Raw genomic sequence first — 23022 nt, forward strand, 5'->3', positions numbered from 1 at the left:
CCACAGTCCCTTCTCCTCCATTCTCATCTTGGGATCTTGGGCATGCACGCTCGCACATGCACCTGGCTTGAATTTAAGCCACCGGGTCCTCAACTGGAACTGCGGTTGATTGACTACATGGGAGTCCAGCAACATAGCCATTATACCAACTGTTGGTCCCATCTGCAGAATTTTGTTTAATACTTTACGACATTTCCTAACAACTCCTTTCCAGTTTTCTGATTGCCCCCCTTTGGAAGAAACAGAAAAGAGAACCTGTGTGAATGAGAGCTTAACAAAGCCTCCAGACAGACCGATAGAAATGTGGTCAGTTGTAAAAAAGATCTGCTGTCAGACTGGCTGAATGGCCCAGTGATTAAGGGAGTTGGATTGTGGGCCAGCAGGTGGCATGGCGGTTAAGGGCACTGGACTTCCACATGGCTGAAAGTAGTTTGAGTCTGGATGTGAGAGCTTCCTTTTTCACTTTCTCTCCCTCTCGTTTGGCCCCTCTCTGGTCAAATTAAAGTAAATAAATAAATAAAAGATAAAAAGTAAAATAATTTTTTACAAGAATGATTTTATTTAACTTTAATTAATTAATTAGATAATTTATTTTAATTTGACGAGAGAGGGGCAGAGTTAGAGAAAAAGCAAGCCAGGTATGGGGTTTGAACTGTGGTCAGCCATGTGGAAGTCTAGCGCGCCCTCTCTCCTCTCTCTCTCTCTCTCTCTCTCTCTCTCTCTCTCTGGTAAAATAAAGTAAATGAATAAATAAATAGATACATTCTTTTTTTTTTTTTTTTTTGGAGAGGTTTTTGCTATAGGGCACGTGTGCTCACCAGACAGACAGAGAGACAGAAAGCGAGAAATCTCCCCCCAGGGGGGGTGGCCACGCCGCAGTCCCTTCTCCTCCATTCTCCTCTCGGAATTTTGGGCACACACGCACATGCGCCCGGTGTGAGTCTAAGCCAACCAGGTCCAGGACTTGAACCAGCTGGTCCCAAATTCTTTTAAAAGAGTAACTATTAGGGCTGGCAGGTGGTGTGGTGGTTAAGGGTGCTGGACACCCACAGGGGCAACTGCGGTTCAAATAGTGGGCCCAGTGGTTTAAAATTCACGCTGGGATTGAGGCATGGCCACCCTCTCTGGGGGTGAATTCTCTCTCGCTTTCTGTCTCTCTGTCTCTGTCTCTCCAGTGAGTGCATGTGTCCTATAGCCAAAATCTCTCTAAAAATAAAAATAACAAAAAATCATAAATTTTGTCTACCATAACATCATGTGAACTTATGGATTGAGTGTAGATCCCCAGGGCTGTCAGTCTCACTCTTCTTCCTCTACACATATATGAGGTGTTGCAGGACTCAGTGGCCTTGGAAGATGTGGTTGTGACCTTCACCCAGGGGGAGTGGGCCCTGCTGGATCCTTCCCAGAAGAAACTCTACAGAGATGTGATGCAGGAAGTCAGGTGGAATCTGGCTTCTACAGGTGAGGATAACATCATTGCTTCATGTTGTCAATTATAATAAGAGTGCAAGTGTTTCTGGTCACCCATGCTGTTCCCAAGATTTCCAGTTTGAAAAAGGAGTACTTGATTGAATAAATGAGGCATATTAACAGGGTATCTCCAACCTGGTCATTTTCTTTTTTCCCATCCTGGTTATTTTTCTTTAATTTTCTTAAAATTCAAAGGTTTTGTGATCTTGTTTTAGGGGAAAAATGGGAAGACCAGAATATTGAAGATGAGTATGAAAACTTCGGCCTACATCAAAGGTAATTTACAATCACAAAAGAAAGCAGTTTTCCTGGGAAAAAAACTTAACCTGTTAGGAAATTTTAAAAACAGACCAAAAAATCCACCCACCTTCAGATTTACTTATTTACTTATTCCTAGAAAACTTTTATACACACACACACACACACACACACACACAAATGTGATTAAGATGTTGGGTGTGTGCCAAATAGCTGACTAGGAAATAGTATTAAGAAGCCACGTATGGAGCCCATAGGTGGCATGGTGGTTAAAGTGCAGAATCCCACTTGGCTGTCTTTGTGCTTCAAGTCCTGGAACTGGCAGCCCAAAAAACATGCCAGGTGCATCATGTGTGTGCCTAAGATCCTGAGAGAATGGAGCAGAAGGGGTTGTAGTGTGGCCATCCCATCCGGGGGGTGATTTCTCACTTTTTCTCTTTGTCTCACTCGATTGATTGTACATGCCCTATAACAAAAAATTTAAAAAGAATATATATATATATGTATATGTATATAATATATATAACATATACATATATATATATTCTTTTAAAATTTAAATTAAAAAAATTTTTTTTTTTTTGAGAGAGAGATTTTTGCTATCAGGTGCACGCAGTCACTGGAGAGACAGAAAGTGAGAAATCATCCCTCAGGGAAGATGGCCATTTCATAGTTCCTTGTCATTCATTCTCCTCTCAGGATTTTGGGCACACACGCACATGAACCTAGAGTGAGTTTCAAGCTGCCAGTTCTGAGACTTGTATTGAGTTTGGTCATGTGGAAGTCCAGTGCCTTAATCACTATGCCACCTGCTGGCCCTTCTTTTTAACATTCTTTACAGAACTTGGGGCCAACAGGTGACAAAGTGGTTAAGGGTGCTGGAGACTCCCACATGGTTGACCATGGTTTGAGTCCTGGACTTGGTGACTTGCTTTCTCGCTTCCCCCCCCCCCACTCCTCCTCCTCTGGCCAAATAAAAATACATAAATAAAGTTAAATAAAATAATTCTTTAAAAAATTCTTTATAGAACTCATATGGTAGAGAGACTATATAAGGAAAGAAGATGATCAATATAGAGAAATGTTCAGTCATATTCTAGATACTAACTTGAATGAGATAACTCTACCCAAGATAAACCTTGTGAAAGTACATGTGGAAGAGGCTTTACTGTTCTTTCATCTCTTAATAGACACTTAAGCACTCACAAAGGATCGAAACCATATGCGTTTCAGGAATATGCAGAGAAGCCATGTAAACGGAGCAAGCCATGTGGGGACAATTTCATTTCTCTCTTAACCGTGAGAAGACACCCCAAAATGCAAAGTGTTGGTGGGCCTTTAAGTGTTTAACATGTGGGAAAGCCTTCAATTATCTCGGTTTATTTAGCACACATGAGAAAACCTGTACTAGAGAGAAACCATGTGAATGTAAGCAATGTGGTAGAACTTTCAATCGTTTTGCATCCCTTAGAAGCCATGCAAAAATTCACACTGGAGAGAAACTGTATGGATGTAAGGAATGTGGGAAAGCATTCAGTAGTCTTACAGACATTCGCACACACATGCTGTCAAGCCATTAATATGGACCTTTATAAATGTAAGGAACATGGGAAAACTTTTGATTATTCCAGCTCATTTTATGAGCACAAAGAATGCACACTGGGGAGAAACCCTATGAATATAAACAGAGTGGGAAAGTCTTTGATTATTCCAGTTCTTTTTGCATGCATGAAATAATTCACACCGGGGAGAAACTCTATAAGTGTAAGGTATGTGAGAAAGCCTTTCATTATTGCAGTGCTGTTCAAATCCCTGAAAGGAGTCACGCTGGAGAGAAACCCTATGAATGTAAGGAATGTGGGAAAGCCTTCCGTTCTTGCCGTGCCATTCGAATCCATGAAAGGAGTCACACTGGAGAGAAACCCTATGAATGTAAGGAATGTGGGAAAGCCTTCCCTATGTCCAGTTCCTTACGGGTCCACGAAAGGATTCACACTGGAGAGAAACCCTATGAATGTAAGGAATGTGGGAAAGCCTTTGCCGTGTCCAGTGTCTTACGTGTCCACCAAAGGATTCACACTGGAGAGAAACCCTATGAATGTAAGGAATGTGGGAAAGCCTTCCCTATGTCCAGTTCCTTACGGGTCCACGAAAGGATTCACACTGGAGAGAAACCCTATGAATGTAAGGAATGTGGGAAAGCCTTTATTTATTGTGGTTCTTTTAAAAAACATGAACTAATTCACACTTGAGTGAAACCCTATGAATATAAGGAATGTGGGAAAGCCTTTACTACAAGCTTGCGAAAACATGGAAGACTTCATAGTGGAGAGAAACCTTATGAATGTAACCAACATGGAAAAGGCTTCCCTTATCTAAATTCTTTACAAAGCCATGAAAGAACACATAGTGAGGAGAAATCCTATGAATGTAAAGCATATGGAAAAACAAACTACTGTAAAGTCTTTTTCTTTTTTTTTGAGAGGTTTTCACTATAGGGCGCGTGCACTCGCCAGACAGACAGAGACATAGAGACAGAAAGCAAGAAATCACCCCCAGGGGGGATGGTCACACCGCAATCCCTTCTCTTCCATTCTCCTCTCGGGATCTTGGGCACGCACGCACACGCGCCTGGTGTGAGTTCTAAGCCACCGGGTCTGGGACACGAACCGCGGTTGACTACGTGGGAGTCCAGTGACATAGCCATTATGCTAACTGCTGGTTCCCTGTAAAGTCTTTTTGAAACTACTTAAGAATTCACACTGGGGAGAAACCCAGTGAATGTGAAGAATGTGGAAAAATCTGGTTGTTGCAGGACCTTTCAAGAACATAAAGCAAGCCATATGGGAGAAAAACCATATGTATGTAAAGAGTGTAGAAAAGCCTTCAGCTTATCCATGTACCTTCTAAGGCATGAAAAAACTCAACAGTGGAGAGAAACCCTATGAATGTAAGGAATGTGGGAAAATATTCACTTCACACATTTTCCAAGACATAGGATAGTGCACACTGGAGATGGACTCTATGAATGTAAGGAATGTGGGAAAGCCTTTGATTGTCCCAATTTTTTTCATCAGCATGAAAGAACTCACACTGCAGAGAAACCATATAAACGTAAGAAGTGTGGGAAAGCCTTCAGTAGTCTCAGTTTTATGTGAATCCATGAAACATCTCACACTGAAGTGAAACCCTATGAATGTAAGTTATATGGGAGAGCCTTCATCTAGGCTTTTTACAAATGCATGAAAGAACTCAGGGACCAGCAGTTAGTGTAATGGCTATGTCACTGGACTCCCATGTAGTCAACCATGGTTTGAGTCCTGGACCCAGTGGCTTAAAACTCATGCTCGGCACGCGTGTGTGTGTGCCCAAGATCCTGAGAGGAGAATGGAGGAGAAGGGATTGTGGCGTGGCCATGCCCCCTGGGGGTGATTTCTTGCTTTTCGTCTCTCTGTCTTTGTCTTTCTGGTGAGCGCACATACCTTATAGCAAAAACTTCTCCAAAAAAAGGAAAAAAAGAAAACTTAGTCATGTTGCTCTATGGGCTGTTAGCCCCTCTGTTCCTACATGCATTGGTTAGAGACTATTTTTTTGTTTGTTTTTTAGTTTTTGCTATAGAGTGTGTGTGCGCCCACTTGAGGGATTCTGTGAAGTGGGGAGTGGGAAAAGTTAGAAAACACCCCACAGGGGGAATGGCCATGCTACAATCCTTTCTCTTTTTTTTTGGAGAGGTTTTTGCTATAGGGCGCATGCACTCACCAGAAAGATAGAGACAGAAAGCGAGAAATCACTCCCCAGGGGGGATGGTCATGCTGCGATCTGTTCTCCATTCTCCTCCCGGGATCTTGGGTTTGCACGCACACGTACCCAGCATAAGTTTAAGCCACTGGGTCCAGGACTGAAACTGCAGTTGACTACATGGGAATCCAGCAACATAGCCATTATGCTAACTGCTAGTCCTGCTACAATCCCTTCTCCCTTCTTGAGATTTTAAGCACACGTGCACATGTACCTGCACCTGGTGTGTTTTTCAAGCTACTGGTCTGAGACTCCAACTGTACAGAAGGCCATGTGGCATCCAGCCCCTTAACCTCCACACCATCTGCTGGCCCTGTTCTCTGACTTTTCATAGTAATGCATTATTCTGTGTCTCATCCCAAATGTTACCTCCTCAGCACATGTCTGGTCTCTCAAATTAGCTTTTCTACTCCTTTTTCTGGGTAGACATTTCCCACAGTTAAGTCATGTTTGTGAGACTAAATTAAACAGTGTTATATTTGGTTCTATGAAACGTTCCCCAAGAGTCCTTCAGGAAGCCTTTAGCCATGTCCCAGAAAGAAAGTGAAGCTGTTGGGGCCAGCAGGTGTGGTTGTTAAGGGCACTGGAGTCCCACATGGCTAACCTCAGTTCAAGTTTCAGGACTTGGGGGGCTTGCTCTTTTGCCCCCACCCCATACTTTGTCCCTCTTTGTACAAATTAAAATAAGTTAAATAAAACAATTCTTAAGAAAAAAAAAAGTGAACCTTTTCTTGTCGTGGGTGAGACAATGTCTATGGATTCTGGGCTGTGGATTTCTCAGGGTTAATGCAAGACCTCTAGTATTTATAGCAGTGTATAATATTCTTGGTGTGCCTTCAATAAGTGGGTTGTATAACATAAAGGAGAACAGAGGCAAACAAAATGAAGTTGTTCCTGACCTAAGATATCACAGACCATCCTGGATATAAATCCCAAGATATCCTGGAAGACAAATTCATGTGAATACTTGAGGGACATGAGGGAGCCACAGATGGATTCAATCTGGGTCCATGAAACTGCCTTTATTATTATTATTAAAGAGATTTTTGATATAGGACATGTGCACTCGCCAGAAAGAGAGAGAGAGACAGAAAGCAAGAAATCACCCCCCGGGGGGATGGCCACGTGGCAATCCCTTCTCTGTTCTCTCAGGATCGTGGGCACTCATGGACACGCGCCTGGTGTGAGTTTAAGCTACTGGGTCCAAGACTCAAACCACAGTCGACTACATGGGAGTTCAGCGACAGCCTTTATGCTAACTGCTGGTCCCCTATTAGACTGCTCTAGAGGGAGCAGTATTTATGCAGTAATTAGGGTTCAGCTTCAGAAAGAAATTAGATGAATAATGTCATGAAGACCTTAGTCAGGAAACTCCCTTCTACTCCCAAATTTCCTGTTTCTATGATGGTTGTAGTGGGGGGACACCACCCTGCTTACCTTCCCTTCCTGTCTGTCTTCTCCCTATCCTCCTACCTCTATCCCCTTTCTTTCCTCCTTTTCCCCTCATTTCTCTCCTTCCTTCCCTCCCTATTTTCTTCACTCCTTTAAATAGTTAAACTGGTAGTTTTATTTTTAAAGATTTTTGTTGTAAGGTGTATGAGCTCACTAAAGAGAGGGAGCCAGGAAAGAGAAAGTAAAATCTTCCCCTCAAGATGATGGCCACACTGGAATCCCTTCTTTTCCATTCTGGGATCTGGAGCATGCATGCACATGCGCCCAGTATGATACTCAAGCAGCCAGGTCCAGGACTCGAACGTTGTTTGGCCATGTGGGAGCCCAGTGCCTTAACCTCTATGGCACCTGCTGACTCCAGCTCTTTTTAAAAATTTATTAGTATATATTTATGGCTTTCTTTTTTTAAGGATATGTTTTTGCTTTAGGGCATGTGTACTTACATGAGAGAGAGAAAGTGAGAAATCACCCCCCCAGGGGGGATGGCTACACCACAATCTCTTCTCCATTCTCTTGGGATCCTGGGCATGCACACACATGTGCCTGGTGTAAGTTTAAACCACTGGGTCCGGAACTCAAACTGTGGAAGTCCAGCAACATAGCCACTATGCCAAGTTCTGGTCCCTATATTTATGACTTTTTTTAAAAATAATTTTATTTACTTTATTGATTTATTTTAATTTGACCAGAGAGAGGGAAAATGAGAAAGCAACCTACCAGGTCCGGGACTCAAACCATGGTCAGCCATGTGGGAGTCCAGTGCCCTTAACCAACACACCACCTGCCAGCCCCTGGCTCTTTTTTTTTTTTTTTTTTTTTTAAGGGTTTTTTGCTATAGGGTGCGTGCGCTCACCAAACAGACACAAGTGTACTTGCCAGAGAGAGAGAGAGAGACAGTGAGAGGGAAAGTGAGAAGTCACCCTCTGTAGGGATGGCCACACTGCAATCCCTTCTCCTTCCTCTCAGGATTAGGCACCCACACACATGTACCCAGCATGAGTTTTAAGCCACTAGGTCTGGGAAATGAACCGTGGTCAACTATGTGGGAGTCCAGTGCCATCTGCTGGTTCTCCATTATTATTTTTAATTTGACGAGAGGGAGATAGAAAGTGAGAAAGGAAGCCACCAGGTCCAGGACTCGAACCACAGTTGGCCATGTGGGAGTGTGACGGCCTTAACCATCACACTACCTGCTGACCCAAGAACATCTAGATTTGAACCCTAGATCTTCATGTCAGCTGTGCAGGGAGGGTGAGTGGCAAGTGAGCCAGGTTTGAGCTGTCTGCTGCCACTCACCCTTGCTGGCTTTGCTGCCTGAGCTTCTTGTCAGAACAGCAGCAGAACTGGAATCTCATGGGAGCCAGAGCCCCATTGTGTGATTGTTTTATTGTATATTGCAACATGACTGTGGTGGAAATGGGTCATCCTGGGACCACTACTATGTCCCCCTCATTTGTGGATAATTTGTCTTCTACAAGGCAAATCCCTGGTGCCAGAAAAGTTGGAGACCACTGTTTGTTGTTTGTTTTTTTTTTTTCAGGATTTAATTTTTTTTTTTTTAGAATTATTTACTTTCATTCATTATTATTTGTTTATTTTTATTTGACCAGAAAGTGACAGAGAAGGAGAAAGAAGGAAGTTGAGAAAGCAAACCACCAGATCTGGGACTCAAACCGTGGTCAATCATGTGGGAGTCCAGAGCCTTAACCACCATGCTACCTGCTGGCCCCTAGGATTTAATTTTGTTTTAAAGAATTATTTTATTTAACTTTATTTATTTTGACCATAGAGGGATAAAGAGACAGACAGAGAGAGAGGGAGGGAGGGAGGGAGGGAAAGTGAAGAAGCAAGCTACCAAGTCTGGGACTCGAACCATCATATGCCTTGTGAGAGTCCAGTGCCCTTAAACCACCATGCCACCTGCCAGCCCCAGAATTTAATGATTTTAAAAAATAAACATTTAAAATTTTTTAAATTATTATTTTGTTTTGTTTTAAATAATTATTTAACTTTACTTATTGTCATTTGATAAGAGAGGGACAGACTGAGAGAGAGAGTGAGGTAGGTGAAAAAGGAAACCGCCAGGTCCAGCACTTGAACCATGGTCCGCCACATGGGAGTCCAGCCCCCTATTCTTATTATTTTTTAAACATTCCATCTCTATACATCATTTGGCTGGAGACCACTGGTTATAAGGCATTGCAAACTTGGGATCAGTGGATGGCATAGTGGTTACATCGCTGGACTCCCACGTGGCCAACTACGGACCCAGTGGCTTGAAACTCACGTAGGGCATGTGTGCATGCATATGCAAAAATCCCAAGAGGATAAGGGAGGAGAAGGCATTGTGGCATGACCATCTCCTCTGGGGGATGATTTCTCACTTTCCATCTCTCTGTCTCTCTCTGTTTCTCCAGCAAGTGCATGCAACCTAAGGTATAAATCTCTCTTAAAAAAAAAAAATAAATAAGATGTTCAAACTTAACAGAGCTCCAGCCACATGATAAATACTTAGCAACATTATAGCCATTATTTTATTTTACTTTTGAGAGATTTTTTTTGCTATAGGGTGTGTGTGCTCACTGGAGAGACAGTGAGAAATTACCCTCCCAGGGGGAATGTCCACACCACAATCTCTTCTTTATTCTGTCAAGATGTTGGGCACACACGTGTGGGGACCCAGCATATTTTTTTTTGAGAGGTTTTTGCTATAGGGCACGTGTGCTTGCCAAAAAGAGAGAGACAGAGAGACAGAAACCAAGAAATCACCCCCCAGGGGGGATGGCCACACCACAATCCCTTCTCCTCCATTCTCCTCTCGGTATCTTGAGCACGCACGCACACGCGCCCGGCGTGAGTTTAAGCCACCAGGTCCGGGACTCAAACCACGATCAGCTACATGGGAGTTCAGCAATTTAGCCATTACGCTAACTGCTGGTCCCAGGACCCAGCATATCTCTCTCTTTTTTTTTTTAATATTTCTTTAATTAATTTTTTTATTCATTTATTTTTTAATTTGACCAGAGAGAGACAGAAAGAGAGAGAGAGAAAAAAAAAGTGATCACGTCGGAGTGTCCAGAACCTTAACCACCATGTCACCTGCTGGTCCCCAGGACCCAGCATATTTCAAGCCACCAGGTCTGGGACTCAAACTTCGGTGTCAGCCACGTGGAAGTCTAGCACCTTAACCACTACTCTAACTGCTGGCTCCATAACCATTACTTTTTTTTTTTTTTTTTTTGATAGGTTTTTGTTGTAGGGTGTGTGGGCTTACCAGAAAGACAGAGAGTGATAGAGAGACAGAAAGTGAGAAATCACTCCCCAAGGGGAATGGTCACACCCACAATTCCTTCCCCATTCTCCTCTCAGGACCCTGGGCAAGCACGCACATGTGCCTGGCATGAGTTTAAGCCACCAGGTCAGGGACTCATACTGCGGTCTCCTACAGTCCAGCAACATAGCTATTATGCCAACTTCTGGTCCCTAACCATTACTTTTGATAAAATATATTAAAGTTACTTCATGGAAAAAATTGGATTCTGTGCTATCCCTTTGTCAACCAAGAGAGGTCTAAATGAAAACCTGGCTTGGGCCAGCAGGTAGCTTGGTGTTTAAGGCACTGACACCACATGGCCGACTTCATGGTTTGAGTCCTGGGCCTGGAAGCTTGAAAATCATGCTGGCACCTATGTGGGTGTGCCCCAAATCATCCTTACTGGAGAATGGAGGAGAAGGGATTGTGATGTGGCCATCCCCCCTTGGGGGGCTTTTCTCATTTTTTTTTTTTTGACAGGTTTTTGCTATAGGGTGCGTGCGCTCACCAGAGAGACAGAGAAAGACAGAAATCACCCCCCATGGGGGATGGCCACACTGCAATCCCTTCTCCATTCTCCTCTTGGGATTTTAGGCACACATGCACACGAGCCAGGCATGAGTTTAAGCCACCGGGTCCAAGACGCGAATTGTGGTCGACTCCATGGTAGTCCAGCAACATAGCCATTATGCCAACTGCTGGTCCCTCTTGCTTTCCACCTTTCTTTAATTTTCTCTGGTGAGCACGTGTGCCCTAAACTAAAACTAAAAAAAAAAAGAAAAGAAAAAAAAAATCCCAGGCTCTTGGGACAAAGTCTTTCCCCTAGGAGCTCTAGGTTCAAAAGATCCACTAGGACAAGCTAATTGTATTTGCTCTAACATCATTCTCTGGGAATCATACCCCGGAGACCACAGAGTCAGGTATAAACCTGCCTGTGGGGCTTCTGTTCCACGCTCCCTGAGAAAACATGCTCCTGTCCTGCAGTCCCAAAACAAGGTAAGACAGCAGGCAGCCCAAGACTCCTAGAAACCCATACCGGGAACTGATAGGCCCTGGGATATGATGGAAGCCCAGTAGCCTCGGGTCAACTAAGTATATCAGAAAGACAAGCTGCAGGAGAGCTGATCTTAGGGAAGATTTCTTGGAGCTGCCCCCTCAGCACTGGTGAGCTCTCTGCTCATTTCTCCCATGAGGGTTGTGGATGCCTCAGCCATCAGAGCCTATGGGGTCAGGATCAAGTACTGGTGAAAAGAATAGAGCCTTGGGGCCAGCAGGTAGCATGGTGGTTGAAGCACTGGGCTCCCACACAGCTGACCTTAGTTCGAATCCTGAACCTGGCGGCATGCTCTCTCTCTGGTGAGCGCACATGCCCTACAGCAAATTAATAATAATAAATAAAATATATAATTCTTTTAAAAAGGAGAGAAAATAGAACCTGGGCTGACTTTTTTTTTTAAGACTTATTTAACTTTTTCCATTTATTTATTTATTTTAATTTGACTAGAGACCAGCAATTAGTGTAATGGGTATGTCGCTGAACACCCATGGAGCCGACCACGGTTCGAGTCCTGGACCCAGTGGCTTAAACTCACACCAGGCGTGTGTGCGTGCATGCCCAAGATTCCAAGAGGAGAATCGAGGAGAAGGGATTGCGGCATGACCTCCCCCCCCGGGGGGGTGATTTCTCGCTTTCTATCTCTCTGTCTCTCTCTGTCTTCCTGATGAGCACATGCACCCTATAGCAAAAACCTCTCTCTCAAAAAAAAAAAAAAAAGAATTATTTAACTTTTTCAATTTATTTATTTATTTTAATTTGACTAGAGAGGAACAAAGTGAGAGAGAAAGTGAGAAAGCAAGCCACCAGGTCCGGGACTTGAACTGTGGTTGGCCATGTGGGAGTCCAGCCCTTAGTCACCATGCCATCTGCCAGCCCCTTGGGCTGACTCTCTGTTCCATAGAATAATTATCAACACATTTTTTTTGGCAGGTGGCATGGTGATTAAGGTGCTAGGTTCCCACATGGCCAACCATGTTTTGAGTCCTAATCCTGGAAGCTTGCCTTCTCACTTTCCCTCTCTGTCTCCCTCTGATCAAATGAAAAATAATAAATAAATAAAAGAATTCTCTTTTTTTTTTAGAGAGAGAGAGATTTTTGCTATAGGGTGCATGTGTTTGCTAGAGAGAAAATGAGGAATCACCCTCTGGGGGGATGACCACACTGTAGTCCCTTCTCCTCCATTCTCCTCTTTTAAGTAATTATTTATTTAACTTTATTTATTCATTCATTTATTTTAATTCAACCAGAGAAAGATACACACAGAGAAAGAGAGAGAAGAGAAAGAGACAGACAGACAGACAGAGAGAAAGTGAGAAAGCAAGCCACTAGGTCCAGGACCTGAACCATGGTTGGTCATGTGGGAGTGTCCAGCACCTTAACCACTATGTCACCTGCTGGTCCCATCTCCTCTTTGGATTCTGGACATGCACATGTGCCTGGCACGAGTTTCAAGCTGCTGGGTCCAGGACTTCAACTGAGGTCAACTACATGGGAGTTCAGTGAACCATTATGCCATCTGCTGGTACCTTTTTTTTTTTTTTTTTTTAAAGGGGATTTTTTTTTTTTGGGCCTTTGGGTTTGGGGGAGACAGAAAATGAGAAATCACCTTCTAGGGGGATGGCTATGCCTCAGTCCCTTCTTCATTCTCCTTTCATGATCTTGGACACACATACACATGCACCCAGTGTGAGTTTTAAGCCGCTAGGTCCAGGACTTGAACTGTGGTGGACTATGTGGGAGTCCAACAACATAATCATTATGCCAACTGCTGGGCCCAAAATAATTCTTTTCTTAAAAAAAAAAAAAGAGTTAAATTTTGAAACTTTGCCGACTGCATCATAGGGTCATCAAGGGTTAAATAGGATGCTGTGTATCAAGTGTGACTCAAGGACTGCTGTGGGATTCGTGTGAAATAAAACGCCATCATCCTGTTGAGGATTCATGCAAGTGCTGAGGGAGGAAAGAGCAAGAGGATTTACCTAAATCAGCAGTTCTCAACTGGGTCCAATTTTTTTAAAAAATTATTTAATTTCATTCATTTATTTTAATTGGACAGAGAGAAAGACACAGAGAGAAAACAAGAAGGAGAGAGAGAGAGGGAAGCAAGAAACCAAGCTACCAGGTCAGGGATCCCAAACTGTGGTCGGTCATGTGGGAGTATCCAGCGCTTTAACCACCACGCCACTGGTCCCATGGGTACAAATTTTTTTTTTAAAAAAAGAGGTCTTTGCTATAGGGCATGTGCACTCGCCAGAAAGACAGAGAGAGACAGAGACAGAGAGAGACAGAGAGACAGAAAGCGAGAAATCACCCCCCGGGGGGATGGTCACACTGCAATCCCTTCCCTTCCTTTCTCCTCTTGGGATCTTGGACACGCACGCACACGCGCCTGGCGTGAGTTTAAGTCACTGGGTCTGGGACTCGAACTGTGGTCAACTACATGGGAGTCCAGTGACATAACCATTACACCAACTGCTGGTCCTTGCCCATGGGTGCAATTTTTGACACAAACTTCAAGATGTGTCTTGCTTCTTGAAGCTAGGGTGGAAGAGGTGCTGCTGGCATCTAATCAGTCGTAGCCTGGGTGCTGCTGAACATCCTGTAAGGCACAGAGCACCCTCCACTGTAAAGAATGCCTCAGCTCCAGGTAGACACATGCTGATGGCAGTTCGAGTCCCTGACACGGTTGGTGTGAAACAGGTACATGTACGCCTAGGATCCTGATGTGACTAGGTCCTTTGGAGAGTGTTTCTTTCATATGTTCTGTTTCTCTTTCATACGCACACACATGCTCTGTCATGAACAAAATTCATATATACATAGATAAAAATAACATGTCAAACAGCATTGAGTTGGGGCCAGCGGTTGATGTAGTAGTTAAGGTGCTGGACTCCCACATGCCAACCACAGTTCGAGTTCCAGACCCAGCAGCTTGGAAACCATGCTGGGCACATGTGTGTATATGCCCAAAATCCTGAGAGGAGAAGAGATGGGATTGTGTTGTGGCCATCCCCCTGAGGTGTGATTTCTCGTTTTCTAGTTCTCAGTCTCTCTCTGTCTCTCTGGTGAGCATATGCGCCCTCTAGCAAAAATCTCTCTCTCTCAAAAAAAAAAATATACTGGGCATGTGAGCATACACCCAGGATCCTGGTGGGTTGGAGAACTGAATGAAGGAGATTGTGGTGTGACTGAGCCACTAGACTGAGATTACAGCTGCATAGTTGGCCAAGTGGGATCCAGCTTCCGTAACCACCAGATCATAGAGTCAGTCCAGGGCTCTCAATAGGCGAGGAGGAAAAACCTCCAGGCAGAAGGAACTTAAAAAAAGAAAAATAGGGGCCGGCAGGTGGCGTGGTGGTTAAGGGTGCTGGACTCCCACATGGCTGACCGAGGTTCAAGTCCTGGACCTGGCAGCTTTCTTTCTCACTTATCTCTCTTTTACTCTCACTCTGTACCTCTCTGGTCAAATTAAACAAATAAATAAATAAAGTTAAATAAAAATAATTCTTTTTTAAAAAAAGAAAAAGAATTAAACACTAAGTTAAATAAAATAATTCTTAAAAAAAAAAAAAATAAAAAAGGAAAAAAGATTCAGCTCCACAAGTCAGTAGTGCCAGGTTTGGGAAGCCCTCTGCCAGACTTTGTAGACAGGATTCAGGATAAGCATCCCTGCAGACAGCCAATCTGGGGACTGGCAGGTGGCATGGTGGTTAGAGTGTTGTTGAGACTCCCACATGATCGACTGTGGTTCGAGTTTCAGACCTGTTGGCTTGCTTTCTCACTTTCCCCCTCTCTCTCTCTGGTCAAAATAAAAAAATAGTAATAGGGACCAGTAGTTGGCGTAATGGCTATGTCGCTGGACTCCCATGTAATTGACAGCGGTTCGAGTCCCGGACCCGGTGGCTTAAAACTCATGCTGTCTGTCTCTCTGTCTTTCTAGCGAGCACACGCGCCCTATAGCAAAAATCTCTAAAACAAACAAACAAACAAACAAACAAACAAACAAAAACACACTTCTCTAAAAAAAAAAAAAGGAAGAGGAGGAGGAGGAATTTCAGGCTCAGGTTAAGTGAGCTTAATCTGATAGTGGGAAGAACAGCAACCAGGTGATCCTTTGCCTCCCTGGGAATCCTCTCACTCTAGACACCCTTGTTTTTGTCCTCAGGACTGTCTCGACATGGATAATGAGACCCATGTCTCTGAATTCATCCTCCTTGGCCTCTCTGATCAGTCCCAGCAGCGGCAGGTGCTCTTTGGTCTGACCTTTGGCCTGTATCTGACTGGGTGTCTGGGTAACCTGCTCACCATCCTGGCCGTTGTCTCAGACCCTCACCTCCACAGTCCCATGTACTTCTTCCTCAGCAACCTGTCTCTCCTGGACATCTGCTTCTCCTCTACCACCATCCCCAACATGCTGGTGAACCACCTATGTGGACGCGCCACAATCTCCTCCTCAGCTTGCCTGGCCCAGATGTATTTCTTCATTGCCTTCGGGGGAGCCGACAGCATCCTCCTGTCTGCCATGGCTTACGATCGCTACGTGGCCATCTGCCGTCCACTGCACTACATGACAATCATGAATGCCCTTCGGTGTGCCTTGCTGGTGGCGGGAACTTGGATCTCAGCCAACCTCATATCCACAGTCCACACGGTCCTGGTGGCTCGCTTGTCATTTTGCACCAATAGAATCCCTCACTTCTTCTGTGACCTCAACACATTGATCAAGCTCTCCTGCTCCAACACCCAAGTCAACGAGATGCTGGTGTTGATCCTTGGGAGCTCGGTGGTCCTGATCCCTTTCACGGGCATCGTGGCCTCTTACACACCCATTGCTGCAGCTGTGTGGGACGTGCCCTCAGCCCGGGGAAAGTGGAAGGCCTTCTCCACCTGCGGCTCTCACTTGTGTGTTGTGTCTCTCTTCTATGGGACGATCATTGGGGTCTACTTCAACCCCGCATCCACACATACCACCCAGAGAGACATGGCAGCCACTGTGATGTACACACTGGTCACCCCCATGCTGAACCCCTTTATCTACAGCTTAAGGAACCAAGAGCTCAAGGGCGCCCTCAGGAAACTTCTCAGTGGGAACCATGTTGCGAAGCCTCTTTGACTAACCTATCTACCTAACATCTGTTTATCTATTATTATCTATCCTTTTTTTTATATATAGAATTATCTTTTAACTTTATTATTTTAAATTTGCTATAGGGTACATGCACTCACCAGAGAGAGACAAAGAGAGAGAGAGAGAAAGTGAGAAGGCAAACCACCAACCATGTCCAGAACTAGAACTGCGCTCAACCATGTAGCAGTCCAGTGCCTTAACTACCACACCACCTACCAGCCTCAATCATCATCTATCTTCGTTTTATTTTTAAATAATTATTTATTTAAATTAATTCATTGGAGCCAGCAGGTGACATGGTGGTTAAGGGAGCTAGCACTCTCACGTGGCTGGCCATGGTTTGAGTCCTGGACCTGGTGGCTTACCTTCTCTCTCTCTCTGTCCCTTTCTAGTCAAATTTAAATAAATAAATAATAAAATAAAATAATTCTTTAAAAAAATGAATTAATTCGGTGGGTCCAACAGTTGGTGTAATGGCTATGTCACTGGACCTCCCATGTAGTCAACTGCAGCTAAACTCACACCGGGCGCGTGTGCATGCGTGCCCAAGATCCCGAGAGGAGAACGGAGGAGAAGGGATTGCAGCGTGACCATCCCTCCAGGGGGTGACTTCTCACTTTTTGTCTCTCTGTCTCTCTCTGTCTTTCTGGCGAGCATACATGCCCTATAGCATAAAACTCTCCAAAAAATAAAAATTAATTAATTTAGAGCCAGCAGGTAGCGTGGTGGTTAAGGGCACTGGACTCCCACATGACCAACTGTGGTTCCAGTCCCGGGACCTGGCAGCTTGCTTTCTCACTTTCTCTCTCTATCCCTCTCTGGTCAAACTAAAATAAATAAATGGGTAAATAAAGTAAAATAAAATAATTTTCTTTTAAAATTGTTTTGAAACCTATTTATTTTAATTTGACCAGAGAGGGACAGAGAGAGAAAGTGACAAAACAAGCTGCCAGGTTCGGGACTCAAACTGCAGTTGGCCATGTGGGAGTTCAGCACCCTTAACCACCAAACCACCTGTGAGCCCCTAAATAAAATAATTCTTAAAAAAAAATTGTATTTAATTAGTTATTATTTCCATTCACTAGAGAGACAGAGATAGTAAAAGAGAAAGTGAGAAAGCAAGCTGCCAGGTCCAAGACTTGAATCGCAATTGGCCATGTGAGAGTCCAGCACCATAACTGCCACACACCTGTGGCCCCATCATCTATCTTTAATTGCTGGACAGTGCATGCACTCACCAGAGAGAGACAGAGAGGAAGAGAGAGAGAGTGAGAGAAAGGAAGAAGGACAAAACACCACCCAATGGGACATGGTTACATGCAATTCCTTCTCCTCTATTTCTTCATCCTCTGGATTTTGGGCACACTCACACACAGCTTGGCATATCTTTTGCTTTGTTGTTTCTATTTTTATTTATTTTATTTAACTTATTTATTTATTTATTTTAATTTGACCAGAGAGGGACAGCGAGAAAGAAAGAAAATGAGAAAGGAAGCTGCCAGGTCCATTCCCATATTGTTTCTCTTTTTAGTTTTTAGTTTTTGTTTTTTTTTTTTTTGAGAGAGATTTTCGCTATAGGGCGCGTGCGCTCGCCAGACAGACAGAGAGAGACATAGAGACAGAAAGCGAGAAATCACCCCCCCAGGGGGGATGGTCACGCCACAATCCCTTCTCCTCCATTCTCCTCTCGGGATCTTGGGCACGCACACACACGCGCCCGGCGTGAGTTTTAAGCCACCTGGTCCGGGACGCGAACCGCGGTCGACTACGTGGGAGTCCAGCGACATAGCCATTACGCTAACTGCTGGTTCCCTCTCTTTTTAGTTTTAATAGGATATGTGAGCTCACCAGAGAGAGACAGAAAGAGAGAAAGTATCCCCCAGGGGGAATGGTCATGATGCCTCAGTCCCTTCACCTCCATTCTCAAACTCTAGGGAATTGGGGCATGCACGCACAGGCACCCTTCATGTTTTTCAAGCCTCTGGGTCTGGAATTTGAACTTTTCATTTGGCCGTATGAGATCCAGCTACCTTAACAACTGCACCATTGGCTGACTCAATTTTAAACATTTTTTAAGAATTATTTTTTATTTAATTTTATTTATTAATTCATTTATTTTCATTTGACCAGAGACGGACACACAGAAAGAGAGAGAGAAAGTGAGAAAGCAAGCCACCAGGTCTGGGACTCAAACCGTGGTTGACCAGTCAAACTTCTCAACTGAGTCCTTGAGGGACATTATCTCATAAACAAATACACCTGCTCTCCCTTCCTTCTTCCATTGCATTTCAGTATACATGACAGAAAGAGAAAGAAAGAAAGAAAGAAAGAAAGAAAGAGAGAAAGAAAGAAAGAGAGAGGGAAAGTGAGAGAGCAAGCCATCAGGTCCGGGACTCGAACCACAGCCATGTGGGAGTCCAGCACACTAACCACCACACCACCTGTCAGCCCTAATTTAAAACATTTTTAAACAAAGGATATATTTCTGTCATTGGAGGCAAAATGGATGAACCTAGAGGAGATGGTGCTAAATAAGTCAGGCACTGAAAGACAGATACCACGTATTCCAGGGCATGAGCAGTTCAACGATTCAATTAGACAGAAAGAGAGAGTGTAATGGTGGGTACCAGAAGCTGGAAAGAGGAGAGAGATGGGAGGGATGGCGACAACTTGGTTAACAGATATAGGAGTGTATATAGGGGCCAACAGATGGTGTGGAGGTTAAGGTGCTAGATCTGACATAGCTGACTGTGGGGTTCGAGTCCTAGACCTGATAGCTTGAAAATCACTCCAGTTGCACACAGGAGTGTGTGTGCCCAAAATCCCGAGAGGAGAATGGAGGAGAAGGGTGCAGCATAGCCATCTCGCCGCGTCCCAGGGGGGATTTCTCACTTTCTGTCTGTCTTTCTCTGTCTTTCTGGGCAACACATGAGCCCGATGGCAAAAACCTCTCAAAAAAAAAAAGTGTCGGAGTCCCACATATCTGACTGTGGGGTTTGATTCCTGGAACTGGCAGCTTGCTTTCTCTCTGTCTCTGTCTCTCTGTCCCTCTGAATGAATGAATGACTAAATAAATAAAGAAAGTTAAATAAAATAGTTATTTAAAAATAAATAAATAAATTACAGGCTAGGGGTCAGCAGGTAGTATGGTAGTTAAGGCGCTGGACTCCCACATGGCTGACTGTGGTTTGAGTCCCAGACCTGGTGGCTTGCTTTCTCACTTTCTCTTTCGCTCTCTCTCTCTGGTGAGTGCATGTACCCTAGAGTAAATTTTTTTAAAGAATTATTTTTATTTAACTTTATTAGTAGTATTATTTTCCTATTTGATCAGAGAGAGACAGAGCGAGAGAGAGGGAAAGTGACAAAGCAAACCACCAGATCCAGGACTTGAACCATGATCGGCCACATGGGAGTCCAGTGCCCTTAACCACCATGCCAACTTGCTGGCTCCACTATAGCAAATATTAAAAATAATAATAAAATAATGAACATTCAATATGTAATTAGAAAAAGAAAAGACAGTTTAGCAGGTGGCACGGAGATTAAGGTGCTAGATCCCATGAGGCTGGCTGCTTGGATCAAGTCCTGGACTTGGTGGCTTGAAAATCATGCGGGGGGTGAGGGGGTGCTGGCAGGTGGCATGGTGGTTAAAGGAGCTGGGCTCTCACATGTTCAACCACAGTTCGAGTCCCTGACCTGGCAGCTTGCTTTCTCACTTTCCCTCTCTCTCTCTCTGTCCCTCTCTGGTCAAATGTAAAAAATAACTAACTAAATAAATAAACTTAAATAAAATAACTCTTTTAAAAAAAAAATAGGCAAAGGATCCAAATAGACATTTCTCCAAAGATATACAAATGACCAATAAGCACATGAAAAGATTCAAAATGTCATTCATTGTTAGAGAAAACCCAATCAAAATCACAAGAAACTATTTTTAGTATAATGACTGTTGTAAGAAAAATGGATAATAAGTGGTAATGTTATGGAGAAAGTGCAACTCACACCCCGTTGGTGAGCATATGGAATGGGGTAGCCACTATGGATCAGTCTGGCAGTTCCTCAAAAAGTTAAACAGAGTTACCACACAACTCGGCAATCCCCACACCTAGGGATATACACCCCCCGGGGGGATGGCCACACCACAATCCCTTCTCCTCCATTCTCCTCTCTGGATCTTGGGCATGCACGCACATGCGCCCAGCATGAGTTTTAAGCCACCGGGTCCGGGATGCGAACCGCGGTCGACTACATGGGAGTCCAGCGATATAGCCATTACGCTAACTGCTGGTTCCCGATGATTTCTCACTTTCCCTTTCTGTCTCTCTTTCTCTGGTGAGCGAGCACATGTGCCCTGCAGGAAACGTTAAAAAAAAAAAAGTAAAGAAAGAAGAAATGACAGTAAAATTTACAATAAAAAAAGGAACAAAGTCTTTAAGTAGAAAGTTCTTTGGGCAAGTCCTGTGGAGGGGGCATATGGAGTTGGAGGTGTGTGTCCACAGCCTCTTCAGCCCTAAGGGTTCATGTCAGGGCAACTCTCCTGTCAACAACAGTAGCCAAGAAACGTTAAAAAAAAAAAAGTAAAGAAAGAAGAAATGACAGTAAAATTTACAATAAAAAAAGGAACAAAGTCTTTAAGTAGAAAGTTCTTTGGGCAAGTCCTGTGGAGGGGGCATATGGAGTTGGAGGTGTGTGTCCACAGCCTCTTCAGCCCTAAGGGTTCATGTCAGGGCAACTCTCCTGTCAACAACAGTAGCCAAGGACCCAAATCCCAGAATTACAGAGCATTCACCTCTGTTCAAGCCCTTGAGGAACCTCGGGTAATTGACTCGCCCCTGGCAGGAAGGGAGGGAGGAGAAGTGAGGGACACAGATTCCCTGAGGCTGCCTCCTCCCTGGCAGGGCCCCCAGAGGTCCCAGAGTCCCTGTAGCAGAGGCAAAGGCAGAGGGACCACAGCCAGAGAGGGCAGAGGGCAGGAGCAGGGCACAGATTAATACTGGCTATCAGGCTCAGTCAAGTTCCCTGCTCAGCAGGCCCACCTCACCCCTGTGCAGACCCCACCTGCAGGGAAACTGCGAACCAGGGCCTCCTGCCAGGTGAGGCAGCAGGAGGTGCAGGGCCTGCAGCCCCGGGTGAGTCAACTCTTTGTATCCATTGACCAAGAGAGACCTCGGGGAGCTAGCCTCTGCCAGTGACTCAGAGAAGCCACTGTTTATACAGCTCGTAGCAATTGGAATCTACAGGGCAGGGGACAGCAGGCAGGCCCCTCCTTCCTAGCTTCAAGGAGGTGTGATGATTGCTTTGCAGATTTACATTTTTTTCTTTTTCTTTCTTTTTTTTTTTGGAGAGGTTTTTGCTATAGGGCACGTGCGCTCACCAGAAAGACAGAGAGAGACAGAGAGACAGAAAGCAAGAAAACAACCCCAAAGGGGGATAGCCACACCGCAATCCCTTCTCCTCCATTCTCCTCTTGGGATCTTTGGCACGCACACACTCACGCCCAGCATGAGTTTAAGCTACTGGGTCCAGGACTCGAACCGCAGTCGACTTACATGGGAGTCCAGCAACAACAGGTTTACGTTTTTGAAGCTCCATCTACTTTATGAAGTAAGTTTCTTGGATGAGTGAGAAAGATGAGATGCAGATAGAGGAGAAACATTACCCAAAATGTCTGTCTGACTATTTTTTTTTTTTCTTCAGGCCATGTGGACTTGCCAGAGAGAGGCAGAGAGAGTGAGAGAGACAGGGAAAGTGAGAAATCACCACCTGTCCTAGGGGTGATGGCCGTGTTGCAATCCCTTTTCCTCCATTCTCCTCTGGGGATTTTGGACATTCACACACACGTACCTGGCTTGATTCTCAAGCCACTAGGTCTGGGACTTGAACTTTGAAGCTGGCCATGTGAGATACAGTGTCTTAACCTTTGTGCTACCTGAGGGACACCCCCCCCACCTGTCTGATATTTTTTAAAATAATAATTTATTATTATTACTTTATGTAACCAGAAAGAGGTAGGGAGAGAGGCAGGGGGGAGTGAAAAAGCAAGTGCCAGGTCTAGGACTTGAACTGTGGTTGGCTATGTGAGAGTCCAACATCTTAATCACCATCCCACCTGCCAGCCCCTGTCTGTCCAATTTTTTTTTTTAAGGGGTTTTTGCTATAGGGCACGTGCGCTTGCCCGAAAGACAGAGAGATAGAAAGCGAGAAATCACCTCCAGAGGGAATGGCCACATTGCAATCCCTTCTCCTCCATTCTCCCCCTGGGATTCTGGGCATGAATGCACATGCTCCTGGCATGAGCTTCAAGTCACGGGTTCAGGATTCAAACCAAGGTCAGCCATGTGGGAGTCCATCGCCCAAACCACTACACTCTAACTGCTGGCCCCATCTACCTGCTTTTTAACATCTCTCCCAGGTCTGTCCTGGCTGAAAACCAATGGTAACAGGATTGGGGAAAAGGCAGGGGAAAGTGAAAAGCATCATACAAGAAGATTCGGGATTGGGAACCAGCAGTTAGCGTAATGGCTATGTCGCTGGATTCCCACG

At 44.5% G+C, this 23022-nt stretch overlaps 2 protein-coding genes across 2 annotated transcripts in view; both read left to right on the forward strand.

The window, feature by feature from the left end:
* LOC102502905 (zinc finger protein 791-like) overlaps window positions 1-4211 on the forward strand; it is a 5216-nt gene extending 1005 nt beyond the window's left edge. Inside the window, exons 2-4 of the mRNA XM_027765869.1 lie at window positions 1329-1464; window positions 1689-1749; window positions 3530-4211. Coding sequence (XP_027621670.1) covers window positions 1329-1464; window positions 1689-1749; window positions 3530-3983 — 651 coding nt within the window. The 3' untranslated portion in view covers window positions 3984-4211. The remainder of the gene's footprint in view (window positions 1-1328; window positions 1465-1688; window positions 1750-3529) is intronic.
* Window positions 4212-4688: 477 nt separating this feature from the next.
* LOC102503337 (olfactory receptor 1361) lies at window positions 4689-16464 on the forward strand. Its single transcript, XM_006162280.2, has 3 exons — window positions 4689-4845; window positions 11202-11290; window positions 15517-16464. The coding sequence occupies exons 1-3, from the start codon at window positions 4689-4691 to the stop codon at window positions 16462-16464; spliced, it is 1194 nt and encodes a 397-aa protein (XP_006162342.2).
* Window positions 16465-23022: the final 6558 nt, after the last annotated feature.

This window comes from Tupaia chinensis, unplaced genomic scaffold (genome assembly GCF_000334495.1).
Source record: "Tupaia chinensis unplaced genomic scaffold, TupChi_1.0 Scaffold139785_1, whole genome shotgun sequence".
NCBI classification, from domain to species: domain Eukaryota; kingdom Metazoa; phylum Chordata; class Mammalia; order Scandentia; family Tupaiidae; genus Tupaia; species Tupaia belangeri.